The sequence below is a fragment of the Pterocles gutturalis genome, unplaced genomic scaffold (assembly GCF_000699245.1).
Source record: "Pterocles gutturalis isolate BGI_N339 unplaced genomic scaffold, ASM69924v1 scaffold3010, whole genome shotgun sequence".
Lineage (NCBI taxonomy): Eukaryota > Metazoa > Chordata > Aves > Pterocliformes > Pteroclidae > Pterocles > Pterocles gutturalis.
This window is the reverse complement of record NW_010145548.1, coordinates 1,493-19,031: the sequence shown is the minus strand read 5'-3', so window position 1 is coordinate 19,031 and position 17,539 is coordinate 1,493. Positions and strand designations below refer to the sequence as shown.

General features: G+C 42.2%; 1 protein-coding gene across 1 annotated transcript; it reads right to left on the bottom strand.

Moving 5' to 3' along the window:
• Nucleotides 1-1,508: 1,508 nt before the first annotated feature.
• On the bottom strand, nucleotides 1,509-15,598 carry LOC104470462 (Y-box-binding protein 3-like; the record flags this gene model as incomplete). Its single annotated transcript, XM_010085401.1, has 5 exons — nucleotides 1,509-1,603; nucleotides 8,068-8,190; nucleotides 8,811-8,900; nucleotides 13,774-13,807; nucleotides 15,535-15,598. Coding segments are annotated over 5 exons (406 nt in total), but the record flags the coding sequence as incomplete, so codon positions are not given.
• Between the last annotated feature and the right edge of the window lie 1,941 nt (nucleotides 15,599-17,539).

Genomic DNA, 17,539 nt, shown 5'->3' with positions numbered 1-17,539 from the left:
TCCCACAAAAGTTGCATAGGCCCCATCCCTGGACGGGTGCAAGACCAGGCTGGATGGTGCCCTGTGCAGCTGCTCTAGTGGCTGGTAACCCTGCCCACAGCAGAGGGGTTGAAACTAGATGATCTTTAAGGTCCTTTTCAACCCAGGCCGTTCTGTGATTCTATGATTCTCCCCCAAGAAATCTTAGGAGGGAACTCTCAGTATTCCATTACTTAAAGGGCAGAGGCTTTCTCTTCACCAGGAGCCACACTGAGGAGACAAGGGACAAGAAGCACAAGTTGCACCAGGAAAGGTTTCATCTTGAGATGAGAGATTTACACCGAGAACAATGATTTACTGGAACAACTTCCCCAGGAATGTGGTAAAGTGCCTATCAGTAAAGATCTTCAAGATGTGATTGGACAGGGTAATCTCATCTAGGCTTCCTTTCCCATTAATGGTTTGGCCAAATGGTTTTTTGAGGTCCCTTCCAACCTCAGCTTTCCTATGGTTTTATGAACCTCCCTTTGTTTTTCAGCATGCGTCCCACTTCCTTCATTTGAAGGCTCCTCAGTGTATTCTTTTAACAGAAGAAAAAGCAAAACCAATTTCATCTGCCCTTTCCATGCTACTCATTATTCTGAGGACCTCTACAGTCTATCTTAATTTGTCACTTCTCCCAGCCTCAGAGTCCTCAGTCACTTCTACTCTTCACACATTTTTTCCTCAATCATTTTAACAAGTTTTATCTTACTATTCTGGAAGCTCTCCAGCCTCTATAGCACCCCCTTTCTTCAAACATTCTAGCAACAGTAACTCCAATAATCTTTCTCTGTTAGGAACCCTCAAGTAACCTAAAATTTAAGTCTTGACTGACAGCAATACCCCCCACTGGCATAGGATTCTACAAAGTAACTATAATGCTACCATATAATCTAATGGCCCATAAGAGATAGGACACAGCTTCAGTTTCTACTGAACAGTAGGCTTTCCTCTATACCTTCAAGGAGCACCAGTGCACAAATCCAACCCTGCATGACATGTGGGACTGAGCTTCACAAGGTACTACTCCAGTGCTGAACTGCAAACTACTATCCACAGTCCACAAGAAAAGTTATAAAGTACACCCTGCCCCTACAGATGGTGGGCCTAGCTGTCCCAGATCAAGCAGGATTTGGATTCATTACTTGTCCAGGAAAGCATAAGAGTTCAGCTGGGAAGACATAGACCCTGCAACTCACTTCAGTATGTTGCTCAATTGTAAGAAGTAACAGGATACAAAGAATTATTCACCCTTTCTTGACCTATTCCTAGCTCTGAGCAATATATAAGCACATTAAAAAAAATTCCTCCAGTTGTTTCCTTACTCCTGTGGCTCAGCTTTCTCCTAATAATTAAAATGCTTCTCACTATCCCTCCCATTTGCATACACATTAATGCCACAGAATACAGCTTCCTGCTCCCAGTGAAGCCTGTATACGTCACAAAAGCATTCACATATAATGATGAACAAAGGAAATAGTACAAACCTGCGATAGCGGGGACGATACGTAGGATTCCTATGGACTTGTTGATTAAGTTGCCCTCCTTCTGTAAGCCCATCCTTGATTTCTCCCTCACCACCCTACAACCAAAAGAAAACAGAAGACAGAGTTAAAGATGAAGTGTTATCTTATTTCATGGGTAGTATATTAATTATAAAGCCCCATGATCTGAACACAAGTTCAAAACCAGTATATCAGTAGAAAAACAACAGCATTTTGGTTAAAAAGAAGCAGATACACAAAAGACTTTAATTTGGGCAAAGGTAAGAGCAGCACAGAACAAGAACCAATAATGCTGCCCTTGTTCCTCACAGTAACAAACCAAGAAGCTACCTGATGACACCTCCTCCCTGTCTGCCAAGAAAGGCAGAGAGCCTGACAGTTCCCTCTGATGCACATTAAAGTGCATTTCAAGACCCGACACTGCATTACAAAGGGTAAATGGTGTTAGAGAGGCAGCTAGTGATCAGGACACTTCTGAACTGGGAAAGCTAACTGAAGAGACATCATGCTGAAACTTGCTAGAGACCACTTCTGGCTTCATTCTATACAAAGCCCCATTCCACAGAACTCCCACATAAATATCAAGAAATTTAACAGACAGAAAAACTGCACCACATCATGTCAAATACTCTACACAGTCAACATTTTCAGCTTTTCAGAGATGCAGTGGTTATCTTTCCCCTTGGGTTGTTAACTGATAAAGCTGTGTTTCAGTTTGGTGTTATTTTCTAGTTTGTTTTTTAAATGCAGTCATCAGTAATATCTGTTATATAAAAAGTTGCACTATTAACTGTTCTGATTACACTATTCTTCCCTTTAAAAGAAGGAATTTAACAAGAGATGGACTTCTGTTTCCACATCTTCTGGATCTGATCCAGCAGGAAACAAAAGCCATTGCTTCCTGACAGCCTTCAGTAGTCTACAATAAGGGTGAGAGGTCTCCTTTCAATTCCACACAGCTACCATCATCATATTTTGGTCCATTTTAACTGGCAATCTTGGGTAACTGCATAAGCAGTGAACTTTTCCTTAGCCAAGATAACATGATTAGCATTTAGCAAGGTTCGAGTGTTGTAGGTTTTAACAAGAGACCTTGGGCAATTAAGTGAACCTCAATGACCAACCTGGAAAACCTTCTCCTCACACCACAGTAAAACACCATCCAAATGCATTAATAATTTCAAGCCCTCTTTGGAGTTCTCCAAGCTTCCAAAAAGCACAGAGACATGGCCTAAAGGCAACTAGAATACTTCACATGCTGCACCAAGAAATAGTTACACCAGCTACTCTTAACAATGTGACAGGGGCAACTGCTGAGGCGAGTAGAGAGAAATCAGAATTCAATTTAAAAACCCACAATCATAAATAACATTATCCATTATGTTCTCTCATGTATAAAACTGATCTGGATAACAAAATATCAAAAGGAACTCCCACTGACTAAACAGTTAGGAATAAGTAGGATCTGATAGCAGTTGAGAAGTACTTGAGATACTCTGAACCCAAAAGGAAAATTACACTTCTGAGTGTGCAACAGCACACCATCTACTTTGCAATACCAATCTGTCCTGTTTGTATCAAGATGTTTTGTATTACATAACTTTACAGTTTAACAGACTTGTGATGGGTGGTCAGAAGTGCCTCAGACAGTAAGGTGAGAAATAGCACTGCCAGTATTGTTCAGAGCTCTTGGGATTTGCCTTTGGGGAAGCAAGGACCTAATGCTGCTCCTGCTCACTCTTCCTCACGTGAGGACTGGCAAAGCACACAAACAGAAGAGAGTGAAAAGATGTGAAGAGAAGGGAGGACGCAAAACTAAAACAATCCTGAATGTGTTCTGTCATAGTCACCATTTCTCTTCCCCAGGATTTCTGAGCAAGCACACATGGAATCAGCACTCAGTTCTAGCACTGCAATGCCAGAAATACAGAACCACAAAGTCTTAGTAGGTCTTGTCCGAGGGACAATGTACATCAACCAACCTAATCATAGGGAGGGGCACACAACAATATTTTTCACCAGCCAAAGCTCTCCTATAGCACTTGACAATCAGCACCACATTCATAGCTCTTCAAAAGGCAGTTATTGAATTTTCATGTTTTTAACGGCACAGCCCAAGTTCACTCCTCCCTACAGAGGGCTGCGTTGGAATCTCAGATAAAAGTGATGGAAAGAATGACTAAACCTGATGAAGCATTATGTGAAAACAATGCAAACATTTTTCTATTCATCTTGAACTGAATGGTGCTATGTCAGTATTTTAAAAGGGTTTGGCTTAAACAATCAGTTGAAAACAGAGTAGCAAAGCAACTTAATTGCTTAGCCCAGAAGCCCCGAAAATTTCCTGCATCTTCTATAGTATCACAAAAATTCAATTAACACATTACATTAGTATCACTGTCAATTGATCTAGGTCTATTGGCCAAAAGTAAAGTATGGCTCCAGAATAAAACAGTTATGCTGTCAGTCACTGAAACAAATGCAATTTGACCAAAAAACAGAACCTGAGCTTTAGGATCTTGTTTTACTATACTGATAGTAATTATATTAGATTCATTTATTAAGAAAGCTTCATTTGTACTCTTAAAAGCATCACACCATGTCTAGCACACACACGACCCTATTCACTCAATGTCCTCCACAGGAACCTTCCAACTCAGTTTAATACCTTCTAACAAAACATTAGGTCATCTTGAAGGACAAATGAATGAAGCTGGCCTGCTGCACTCTACATTTTCCTCTGAAGAGGGAAAAAATAGGGAGGCAGGCTGCAATTTCCCATTAAGAGCTCGCACAGATTTCTCTAACCCTAAAAAGGTACAATATTTTATTACCGTCACCCCAAAAAAACTTTTGCAAGCATTAACTGTAATTGCAATGAGCTTTTTACCCATCTGCTTCCCCAAATTTCTTCATTGTTTGTTCTTACATCCCTTCAGATCAGTCTCTAGCTTTTATATAATACTACTTATCCTTTCAGGTCTCCTCTCTACAAGAAATAGCATCAGCCTATAAAATAGCTCTCAAACTATTTCGCTTATTTTCCTACTCACTAGTATAGAAGCTTCTTCTATAAGTAATGCCCACAATATGTAGGTGAGTACATCATTGGTTCTCAAGGCTATTCCATGATTCATTGTCTGTTCTAACATTCTGACTACCACTCTGTGCCATCTCTACATTGTCCCAGTTTAGTGACAAGTACAGCCTCGTTTCTGTAGTAGATAAAATTAAGAAATTTCTGATATGAACAAGTACTTCCGATTTCCACAGAACTCCCCATGCAATCCAGACACAGTTCCACTGGAGCTGGTTAAGTAACTCAGATTTCTCAAGGTTCTCTTCACTCTTAAGAAACTCACCCAATGTGTTTAAAAACAGACCCAGTAAGTTATGCAGAGTACAAGCACGTTTGAGCTAGCATAGCAAACAAAGGATAGCATCTTCAGTTTGCTTAAAACCATGCCAGTAAGCAAGGATAAATCAACTCTTGCTGCTCTGCAAGGTTGGACTGAAGCTGCTAACAGACAATTAATAACTAAAAGTTCTTGAAACCTAGAAGACCATGTCAAAAGTCACTTCAACACATTAAACTTTTTTTTCCCCCCCAGCAAATACAGGATTGATGATGTGGGCAGCTGAGCTCTGGGAAAACCTTTCCACCTCTGCAGCCTAGCAGATCTTGAAGCATAGCAGGCCTGGGTACACTGAAACCTTTTCCTTCAGGTGTGCATCTGAGTAAGCATTCTTCCAGCAAACACAGCCCAAGAGTGCCATGCCATCAGCAGCTCCAACTTGTCTCAGAAATATCCTGCGGGACAGTTAGCCAAAAATGCTTCCTCAAGTAAGGAGGCACAACCTTTAATGCATCTGTTAATGGGACCATATAGAACAGTGTATACATACTGCTACAGCTCGCAGATATTGCTACCTTTCTTCCCCCTTTACATACATGGGAATGTAAGGGGAAAGAGGAGGCCTTGTTAAAGGAAAAGGATATTAGAAAGAAGCATACTTCTAGACACAGTAGACATGCAGTGTCAATGTGAAGAATGTGTTAACTGATGCAAACGAAAAAAAATCACCAAAAGGAAATACCAATAGCTTCAGATAAGGATTCAATCTGCTCTCAACTGATCTATCAAAGCAAGTGTGCAGGGGATGACAAGAATATCTGGACAAGCCTGAGTAGTTTCACTGACCTACACTAGGACAACTTCAGGGACAGGCACTGTGCAGCCCTTTGCAGTCCCTGCAAAGACTTCCTTAAAGTGGAGCTTTGACTTGTTCAGGCAACTAAGTAGTGAGTGGCTAAGGCGGCCCAGCAGAACTGGCTGCACTTCAAACTAGCTAGGAACACAAGAAGGGTCCACTGCAGCATGCAGAAAGTTGAGCAGCACTGGCTGCAGAAGGAACTCTTGACTGAGCTCAAACATGAAAAGGAAGTATAATTTAAACAAGTCTCACACATACAAGTCTATAAGACTACACAGGATACATTCAAGAGTGCTGAAGGAGCTGGCCAATGTCACTACCTGGCCAGTATCATCTTTGAAAGGTCACAGCAATCATGGAGTTTACCTTGTTACCTGTTAAGAGTGGCATGCTAAGGGAAGGGTACTATAAAGTCATCATCATCCTTGAATGAAACAGAAATTATTCTTAACAGATGACACCAAATCCAGAGGACCTGCCAATGAATTGTTGGGAAGGTCTAACATTCAGAGGATACTCAACAAGTTAAAAAGGACCAACCAACAAACCTCAGGAACAATGGGAAACAATGAACACCCAGGTTAATGTCCTTTTATAAGTTATCATTTGCAAGTTTTGAAGGCTGTAATTCTTCCAGAATCAATGATCCCAGACAAAGAGCAGTGTTTTAGGTTATGAAATGACAGATGACACCAGTCACACAACAGCTAAGGTCTAATACCCACACCAACTTGGTCTGGGGCTCAGATATAAGCAAGCCCAAGGAAACAGTACAATATCAATTTGTTCCCCTTGTGTACATCTTCAAGTACCAGGATCCAAGTATGTTGCAGTGTCACATGGAAGACAGATTTTCAGCTGCATGAGTTTGCATTAGACATCCAAGAGAACTTGCTCCTGAGTGAGTACAGAGACTGAATGGACCCCATGCCCAAGTTGGGTCTCACATTATCATTCTTCAGGGAGAAACAAACAGCTGCTTTCCACACTCAGCAGTACACAGGGTTGTCTAAGCCTTGATATATCTGCTCATTTAAAATCTGAAGCAGCTCTAAGACAACACTAATACCACCAACTAAAGCATTCACTCCCAATAAAGACAGTTGAGGGAGATTTTAATCTCAGGAGAGCAAAAGGAAACAATCAATACTGGAATATAGCTGGTTGATGAGCTAACAGAGAAGATTTGAAACATCAAAAAAGCTGAACAAAACCAAGTATACACATGCTCTTTGCCGCTTGGTGTGGATGCTGAAGCTGTAAACTGTATCACCACAAAAACAAAGACATACTCAGAAATAAGCCATCACTTACCAGCACCAACTCCTAGCCATCTCCAAGGGACTTGGAAAAAACAGCTTTCATGTATTTAAGGCTCAGTGGTGACCAACAGGATTAAAGAGAAGACCTCATGATAGCTAGTATAAACAGCTAGGCTTTAAGGAAGGATTTGACAACACTTGTTCCGTTTGCACCTGTGCTGTCAACTCTGCAGAACAAGATAAGAAGAGAGTATGCTGCTTGGGCAAAGGCTTCCACCAGGGCTCTCATCCTGGATCATTCACACATTTCTGCAAGCAATGATCACATACTCAACTGTTACAAGAAAAAGATAATCAAGCCTGGAGTATGTTCCAGTTTGTTGGATTGTTCCAGGCACCAATTTGGTGCAAGCACAATGTGGACAGGAACAATAGTGCTTAGAACTACAGACATGTACATCATACTTACTTCTCCCTCTGCAAAAACTTGCAGGGGAGCTGCTTAGGAAGGCTTGCAGATGTTATGAACAGTGGTGAGTAGCTAGTTTAAAGAAAAATATATCTTTATACTGAACTGCTGGAGGCAGAGGCCTGTGAAGAGATGATACACAGAGGTTTCAACCAGTTGATCAAACTACTACCATGCCATGCAGAAGTGATGAACTTCTAAACAAATCTCATTTTCCAGGTAACCCTTCCAAGTTAGAGTAATATAAATACCTCCCCTTGTTTTAGGTAAAGGGCATGGTGAACCACTTAGGTGTCTCACTTTTTGCTTACTCTTCAAACAAACAGATACCTTAACAACCAAAGAGACGCTTTTAACACATTCTAGAAAGACACACCAAGGAAGGGCCTATCACAACACCACCCAGTAATAGAAAATATTACTATCAACATCAGTGATGTGCTGGAGGAACCTAGAATACTACTGAAGGACACTCACAACTTAGTTAAGCATTGTTTACTACATGCCAGTGCTGAACCTGTAGTTCCCTCTCATGAGAAGTTCAGAAGACTGCTGAGGCAGCAGGATGCCCACCACTAAAGAAATCAAAACTTACACTTCGAGGCGGCCCACGGCGTCGGCCAAAATAGCCACGTCGATAGCGGCGCCGGTCTGCAGCATAGCGACTGCCTTCTACAGGGACTCCATCTGGACCAGTGACATTAGCTGCTTCTGCACCCTAAAAGGCCAAAAGAAAGTAAACCAAGGTTGTGTTAGAAAAGAACAACCAGCTACAGGGAGAACATGAAACAGCCAAGTCTTTTTTGCATTAATTAAAAGCTACAGAGATTCCTTCCTCCTACATAGTGCAAAAGCAGGTTTGTTATTCTCAGCCCATAACCAAGAGTTATGATAATGAGTTCAGCCAGGCTGAGTTCAAAGGAAAAAAAAGCAAGAAATAACTGATTAAAGAAAAAAAAATTACAAAAACAACTCTCAGAAAACTCAAAAAAATAATGTCTGAGTAGAAGCACCAGACTGTAAGACAAATTCTTCAGGGCAATGTGTGCCTTGGTTAGTGATTATTGGGCAGGCTGCAAGCTTCACATGCTCTATCAAGTAAAAACTACTGATTCTGGAAGCACTAGAATGTAGTTAGAGTTTTGATACACATATAGAAATACTTCTTAATGAAGCCTTTAAAAATAGATCTTCCACAGAAAAGCTGTATGAACACCACCCACCCCAGGGATTAACACATTAGACAAAAACCCCAGATACACAGATAAGGTTCTGAGTTACTCCCCACTAGACTTGGGCCTCTGTTGGACACACCCCTATGTCTTCATAATCTCTCACCTTCTCTCCCTCGACCACATCGAATTCTACAGTCTCTCCATCACCAACACTGCGCAGATATTTCCGTGGGTTGTTTTTCTTTATCGCTGTCTTTAAAGAAAGAAGATAAGAGAAATATATTATCTTACACATTCATAGCCCTGTAGATGAGGGAAGGACAATATTCTTCTCCTACAATCCTGACTCCACACACCAGATCAGTTGCCACACCAAGACATTTCAAATACATAGATGTCTCTCTCATTCCACAGGCCCTGCAAACTCAAGCAAGGTTTACTTGTTTCTCAATATTTACAAGTTTACAAATCAGCTGTTGCCCCAGGATCCCCTTTGTCAAACCTACTAAATATCCAGATCATTACGTATTTCTATATGAAGAGAGTTCACAATGAGTGTTTCATCTCCTGCAAGCTATACCAAGGCAGCTCCAGCAGCAGGTGTGCCTCATGCCTTCACAGTCATTAGGAGATCTGTAGACCATCTCCTGAGAACTTAAGACCAGGAGCACTTTTGTAGCAGATAGCATCAACTATAAGGTACCATGGTAACTCATAGTAACTAGAAGAATTACTGTAACTTTGGTGTAACATAAATAAGCATTTTGCCTAAGCACTGTAAGGGAGAGCCCAAAAAATCAGGTGTGTCTCTAAAGAACACAGGAATAGTAGCAGGACAGACAATCACAGTCTTAGTCATTTCCCAGATGGAAACCCCAAAATACTATTAACAATATGGCTTTGGATCAAAACTGGTTGAAAACCTCCTCAGACTCACAGGAACACTCAAACCTGCTGGAGCAATTTTCAGCCTGTCAACTATGGATGCCTTTCACTCTGTGGAGTATTTCTAGGATTTCACCAAAGGCAGCTAGCAAGACAGGCCTCCTGTCTGTTCCTTAGGTAAGGGTTCACAAACTGGAAGAGACTGCAGGAGAAAAAACCCAAACAAAACCAACACACACACGTTGTAAAAGCCAACCTAGCAACCAGCTTTTTACTGAAGTTCTCTTAGATTATTAAAGACCAATTCACTAAGTTTCCTGATATGGGCATCTTTTGTTAGCATGAAGGAGGCAGGTACAGATCCAGGAGACAGAAGCACACAGATATACAGGGCACAAATTGGGCTTAAGAAATAGGATGCAGGGCAGAAACAGAAGAGACAGTTGCCATAGCCATCTACAGTTCAAGAAAAACAGGCACAATGAAGATCAGTTGAGTCGCTGCCTGTGGCAGCTATATTCATTCAGCCAACAATAGCCCCAAAATATTTCACACTGAAGGAAAAGTTCTAATCAGTTTAAAGTTGAGCTTGACCAGTTTAGGAAAAGTATTCTCATTGTTGCCAAATACAGTCCCCTCTGTGTTTCAGGCAATAGGCCAGCGTGTCCTTTTAGCACTAGTCTAGCCACACCTTTCCCTGCACCGGCCCTTACCAGTTTAAGGAAGAATGCAAGACTGTACATATTATTGCTACTAAAGAAAAAAACAACCCAAGAAGCTCTTTGTACAGGAAGAGAATGAGCTGCTCAGATGAATTCTTTTTGGAATTACTTCAGCAAGCAGAGACTCCCACCACCAGCTGAGACAGCTTTGTTCACTTTCTGATAACCTATTAGTGTAACTGTCCCATTTCTAACATCAGCTGTGAGTGCTAGCTTTTCCGTAAGTCCTATACACTAACACTAAAATCATTATCTTCAATACAGATCAAGGGTCTAATTCTTTCACTACAACTTGTACCGAGACATCCAACTCAAACTCATAAGCCTTCTGCTGTGCATACGACAGAGATGTCAACAAGCTGTACTTCAAACTCCTTCCCCTTCCTCCTAACTGCAGAAGAAAGGACTACCAGACTTTTCAGCAGAGGATGCAGTTAGAATTGATGAAACTCCTAAAACATCCTTCAAGAAGGATAACAAAGATAAATTCAACACGATTTTACACATTCTGTTACAGCTTTATGGACAGAAACATCAAAAATTTATATTTGCAATTGAATAACCTGCCAATAGGAGACAGAGGATGCCACACAGTAGGCTGGAGTTTGTTTCATAAAGGCAACCAGGAACAATTTTGAGTAAATCCTAGAATTCAGAGAAGAAATTATATGGCTTTACGACTTACTACTTCAGCTGCAGGTAAACATTGCTGAAACAAGCCTGAGCTCGAAACTTGCTGAAAATACTTTTACTCTGTATATTCAGATGGGAGAGAGCACTGTTCTCCCTACTACTGTTCACCAGCATCCTGCAGGCTCCAGCTTCGATTCAAAAAGACAGATGTTTTGTGTTAACACAGACAGCACTCCACAGCTAAGACAAAGCCTTTCCTTTCTCAAGCAGACACTGATGAACAGACAGCTATAAATCTTCAGAGCTAGTTCAGTATTTTGTTTGGAGGAGTTCTTTCCATATGCTGGTATCACCACATCATATGCACATGCAGCATTATCACAGCCTAGATTTGCTACACCAGTAACTGGTGTACAGATACCAGGCTGTTCAGGATGAATACTGCCCAGTGAAGTGAAAAGAAAAACGTGTGCAGCGGAAGAGATTAACGCCTCCTCATTGCTAGCTGATTCAAACTATGCCTAATTAAATTGGACTTCTCTGGCTATTCTCACTTTTAATGGTGTTATATTGCAAGACACTCCTCCCTCCCAGACACACTCCACCGCACAAGGCAAATCAATCCCTGCTGCTCTCACCACCTCTAGCTGATAGTGCCCTAGCCAGCACCTTGCACGAGCCAACCAGACAAGGATGCGAGCAAGATGAAGCAGGTGAAGAACTGCCATTCCCCAAAACATTGCTTGGGTCCCCTGCAAGGCAAAGGGTTAATTCAAAGCAAGCCATGCATGCCCTAAAGAGAAAAGCATTTTAATCTGTACAAGGTCTATAAATAACATCCAATAGCAAGACACCAAGCATTAACCCCCATTCCAATCACAGGATCAGCCTGTTCCCTCCCCACTGCAGATGCTTGCAGGGGAGGCGGGGAGGAAGCTGTATCTATTCAACTAGGTCAGCCTTATTCTGAAAGGATTAGGCGTGTAATCCAGCCCCTCCCAGATGGTGTGGGGAGGAGGGGCAGAATGGCACCAACTGGGCAAAGGGAGCCCACAGCAGGATGTTTACTTGCGCCATGGATTTGCCTCTTTCACCAGGCAGCCCCATCAGGAGATCTGTCCAGAAAGCCCCAGGCTCTGGTAGTGAGCACATTCACGTACAAGAACAGCTTGAGAAGGAAGAGCTGAGGAACATCTGACGGCAGCCAACCCAGGCCAAAGCTGGAAGCATGTGCTTTTGCCACACACACAGCCCATGAAGGGGGTGAATCAGATGCAGGCTTGCACATGATGTGGTACTTCTGAAACATCAAGCCAGTTTTGCTCAGTGCTCATTCTGAGAAGACTTCAGCCATAGAAGATAAAAAATAAATCTACATACACAAGTTTAACTTTAGGTGAAAAACCTTCTCCACACGTGGACACAAAACAGCACAGATAATACTAGCTCGCTGTCAGCCTTCACTGTTTGGGTCTCTGCAGGCAGCCTTCCCAAACAGAATAACACCGATCCATGTTATCGGTCATTAGCACAACAACCATTTTCCAGGATATCTTCTCACAGGTCTCAAGGAGACTTTGTTAATCTTCAAGGTGGTTTTACAGTGCTGCCTATCCAGAACGTGTTTCTGTTACTAGAACTCTTTCTGCCTTCCTCTGGACGCACTCCCATCAGGCTGCAGATGCATCATCTGTATCAGCATGCACAGGGCACGTGGTCGTTAAGGAAGGAGAGTGACCATTAGAAAATGGTACATGCATTGAGAGCGCTTGTTCCCAAGTCCACCAGCTGAACCATGAGTGTGGACTTTACACACTTCATCTTCACTCACAGGCACAGGACTTACTCCCTCCCAGCTTAATCCATTTTCAAATAATGGGTCTACACACCTTGACCCAGAGAAACTGCCACCACAAGCTATTTACTCATGAAGTCACAGGAACTAAAGTAATTCTCAATATTGAGCAGCACGTTTAACACAACCACGTAGGCACATATCCTCATCCTCAGTAACGAACTGAGTGCAAGCTACATTTGATTGAAATACTGACACTTAACACCACAGAGAAAGCTCATACTTTAAAAGATCACATGGGCCTGCAGACATTTCATATGGGACAAGCTCCAGGGGCAGTATTTCATTCTCTGGTGAAGTAAAAGTCTCAGACAATGCAAAACCAGATCTAAGCCAACTAAGCAGTTTATATCAGCATGGAGACATCATCTCTCTTCCCATTAGCTGCCTGCAACCTAAGAGTTGCACTATAAACTTAGAACAGTCTACGAATGAGAAGCCATGGGGCAACCTCTGTCTGCTTGGGCACACTTGGCACACAGCCTTTCTCCTCTTCTTCCTAAGAGCAGCTGCCTCATACAGCAACAGCTCATGGCAACTGAGGCTGGCCAAGAGCCAGACTAGATCACTTTCTCTCCAATACCAGGGAGGGCAGACAGAACAGACCTGCAAACAAAGAGGGTAGGAAGAAACAGAAGCCACAAGGAGCATGGGGAAATGGGGGGGGAAGGACAGACAACAAGTAGCAAAGTATTTACAAAACAGAAGAGTCATCTCCCAGGGGAGGGACAACCAAACAAAAGCGCACCAAAAACATTCCCCAAAAACCTTTAGTGTTCAAATCAGAGCAGACAAAAGGCATTAAGGCTTATAATATGTACTTCTTCAGTTAGAGAAGCAGTTATAACTCCAAAGAGAAGGAAAACACACTAATATTACTCCCTGAAAATTTCAACATACATGTCCATTCAAGGCATTTGCAGTAAATATTCTAAGGAGAAGCCAGGACAAGGTTGGGTGGCTGTTTCAGGAAGTTGCATTAGAAACCTATCATAGTGCACATGTCTAAGCACAATTAACTGCTGTCTTACCTGATGAACAAACACATCTTCTTTGGTATCATTTCTGTGATAAGAAAGCAAGAAGTCATAAGAGTTTAGACTAAGACAATTAAATAGAAATCCCTGACTTCCCCATTGAAGCCCTCCTTCCCCCAGCCTGCAGTACACCCCCTGGATTCCATACACTCTGTGTAGTGTGCTATCAAGACCCCCCTCTGAATTTCCAAGGTCATATGCTGGACAGCAGAAAGGACTCCCAACTCTCCAGAAGGGCGAGGGGGCAGGGGGAGGTTCTCTGTCATCTTCTGACAAATGTTCAATATTTTGTTTGACACAGGGCAGAGGTCATGACTGGCCTGCTTGCCTTTCACTAGTCCACCCCCCTCACACCCTCCCCTCCCACTCCCCCCCAAAAAACTTCCACAGGGGCTGCAACCTGAGCTGTTATCCCAGAGGTCAAGCAAGACTATCACCAGGACTGGCCACAGCTGTTAACAGAGCTCTCCTTTCAGTGAAACTCAATGCAACACAAGAGGTATTAGGAGAGTCCCTTGGAGGGGGACCCAGACGAGAACGTGAGGTTGTCTGGATTAGGCCAGCCAGTTCAGGCTTCCACATACAAAACATGAAGACAGGTCTGAGACCTTATATGTGTTCCCATACAACAGAAAGAGCCTAGGCCTTGCCATCTGTTCACTCAATTCCTTCTCTACAAAGGGAACAGGTGGGTCAAGGAGCTTGTGAAGACAATGCATAATCCAAAACTTGTTGTGCTGGACTGAATTAATAGCAGACTTCAGTTTAGGAAAAAAGCTAACAAGTTATTACACCATACCCAGCTAAGGACTATCACATTAACTGTTTTCAAGACTTCAAGAGTACTTCCTAACAAACTTTTCTCCTAAGCTTACATGACACTGGACAGCAGTCTCCAGAGACTGGGATTAATACTGTACTAGAACTGGCTTCAAATCCATGAAACGGGGCTCTTCTACCCCTTTCTACAGTGTCCCACTTACCCAAATCTACCTGCTGTGTAACAGCTCAAGGACTTGCAGGACAAAATCACCTGCTAGGTATGTCCTTTGCAAGACACACATTCACCATGCAGGAGCTTTGTTTTTTCATAAAGCACAGAAGACATTTAAGCCCCTCAACCCCACAGATATTCTAGCCTCAAGAGCCAGAGTTTACTCCAGTAACTTGGAATCATGGGTCTTGTGCACCTAAGGTTGGAGTGGGACCAATATCACTTACAGCTATTTGCCTTATTGATGCCATTCAGAGGTTTGTTCATGTTCAGAGGAGAAGAAAAAAGAGATAATTTCTGTGAACCCAGGCCTAGAATATCTTCAGTTCGATGATAGCAGAGAATCTCAATGTGTATTTAGACCAATCAGTTAACACTTGAAATTTTATGCAAAAGAATTTCCCCTCATCCTCCAACCTTACTCCAACCTTTAAAAAAAACAGCCAGGCAGTCATGAAAGAACATACAGCTCATTAAAAGTATAGTATGAGTGAACATAACAAACAAGTAACAGACCAAGTCTGTAGCAAGTTTCACTCTGTTTTCTCCCCGTAAACACAACCTTCAACAGAAGGTAGAGGGGTGGGGAAGAGTGCCCTGAAATGACACCAAAGTTTGCTGAATGCCTGGCCAAATCTGGCTATCAACTGCATGAACATGCAGTGAGGTTCTTGGGTCTCTGCAATTACTAATGCATGGCGTATTATCTGTACCGTGAGTCTTAGTACAGTATAAATACGACTATCATAATTTAAACATACCTGTTGATAAAGCCATATCCATTTCTGACATTGAACCACTTGACTGTGCCAAGAACTTTGGTGGCTGGAAAAAAAAAGGAGTTAAAGAAGTCACTCTAACACATAATGAAGTGCAAGAATGTTACAAAAATACTTCTATAGCTGCAGGTGAAGTCACAACCAGGCCTATTCTGCTCCCTTAACACTCAGAGTGTATCTTCATCTCCACTTGAGTTTATACTAAAGCAGTATCAGGAAGCAGTGCTTTAACTTGCTGTTCTTCAGCCAAGAGTTTACCACATAGCACCTGGAATGAAGTCCAGCTTTATTTTCAGAATTGGCCTTCTCTTTTTTTACTTCCTATCCCAGAAATGGGCAGTGAAGCTGAAAATCCCACTGCTGTTCATACTAAGCTGCCACTTCAGCTTAGTAGGCAGACATGAAATGCAGCTGAAGAAAGCCATTTAAGAGTCCCCTCTTTCACTCAGACTTATCCTTCCTTTCTTCCTTGGAAACCAGAACTAGACAAGGAAGCAGCATCAAGCACCACGCAACTCTCTCAAATTGAGAGGCAGGGCATCCTTAATTCGGACAAGCTTTCTTGCATTGTCAACATCCCTCTAACCAGATGAGACACCATAAGACATCATTCTTTTTTTATTCCTGCTTCTAGAGATCTATGATTTACTGGCTACAAACTGACCAACTTTATGTTCCAAGGCTTCTAGGACCAAGACAAGTTCCTGTCTCACACACCACCAATCCAGCATCTTACTTAGAAGCCATACTGCAGTGTCTTATATGATCCAGCAAAACCTGTTTCTCCAACATATAGGAACGTGTGGGAGGAACTCAGTGATGGAAGCAGTTCAACCTCTTTTTCCCCCTCAGCAACTGGGTGGAGACCACAGACTTCTACTTTAAAAGCCTGTAGGAAAGGGAGAATTTTGGGCTCTAGACTTTAGTAGATATTACTTATTACACAGCATGACCACAAGTATCTAAGCAGTCTACATAGCACTTATTTGAAAAGGATCTAGACACCTACAGATGACCGCTTGTTAAAAACCCTACACACATCTGCAGGGGGGAAACACAAGAGGCAACTGAAAGGAAAATAGTTGAGAGAGAAGCTTCAGTTCCAGAAGTCCAAGCCAGTCTGCTTAGGGGAAGAAGAACAGACTGCAAATTGTTACCTTCATCCACTCTACACCTGCATTCTGCCCTAAACATCCACTAGGAGATGACAGAGCTAGACAGATCTGTGGTCTCATATAGTCTCACCATTCTTATATATTCCCTCCAACAGACAAAAAGAGCAATCTCTTCCTCCCCCCTAAACACAGGGCTAAAGTAGAATGTTTGCTGATAGCAGTTCATTGTAGTAGTAAAAGTAATAACAGGTCATTTCTCATTGCACTTTCCAAAGTGAAGATTTTAGTCTTCTTCAATGCAATTTTTAGCAGAAAGTAATCACATTTAGAAGCAAAGCAATGTTAAGACTGAGATAGTTATTTGAGAAAAGGGCTCTACCTAGTACAGCACCCATTCAAGACTTTTGTTTACAGATATAAAAACCTGGTCTCACTGCTTAGCACTGATTCAATCAATAACAATAACAGTCTCAGCATCAATGTCTATAGTTGTGCTTTTAGGTTTAGTTTCACGGGGACATCACTAGGTACAGAAGACACTTATTGCTACCACAAAGGCACTGGCTATATGCAAGAGCTCACTGCACCAACACTAGTCAACAGGGGAAGAAGAGGGAGGAGGAAAAAAAAAGGCACAGAAACAGGTGTCAATGGCACATGGAGGTTTTAGCCTACTTTGAGAAACAAGGCAAATACCACCAATTCCCCCACCATTATCCTTTCCCTCCCCTGCAAAATAGCTATTGAATCTGTTAGCCTATTCCAATCGAAATAGAAAGAGTGTGAGAAGCCTAGGAAGCCTGACAAAAAACCATCAGAGGAGTCAGAAAGCTGGGGGAAGGAGAGGTAGTAAAAATTCACTCTACATGGCC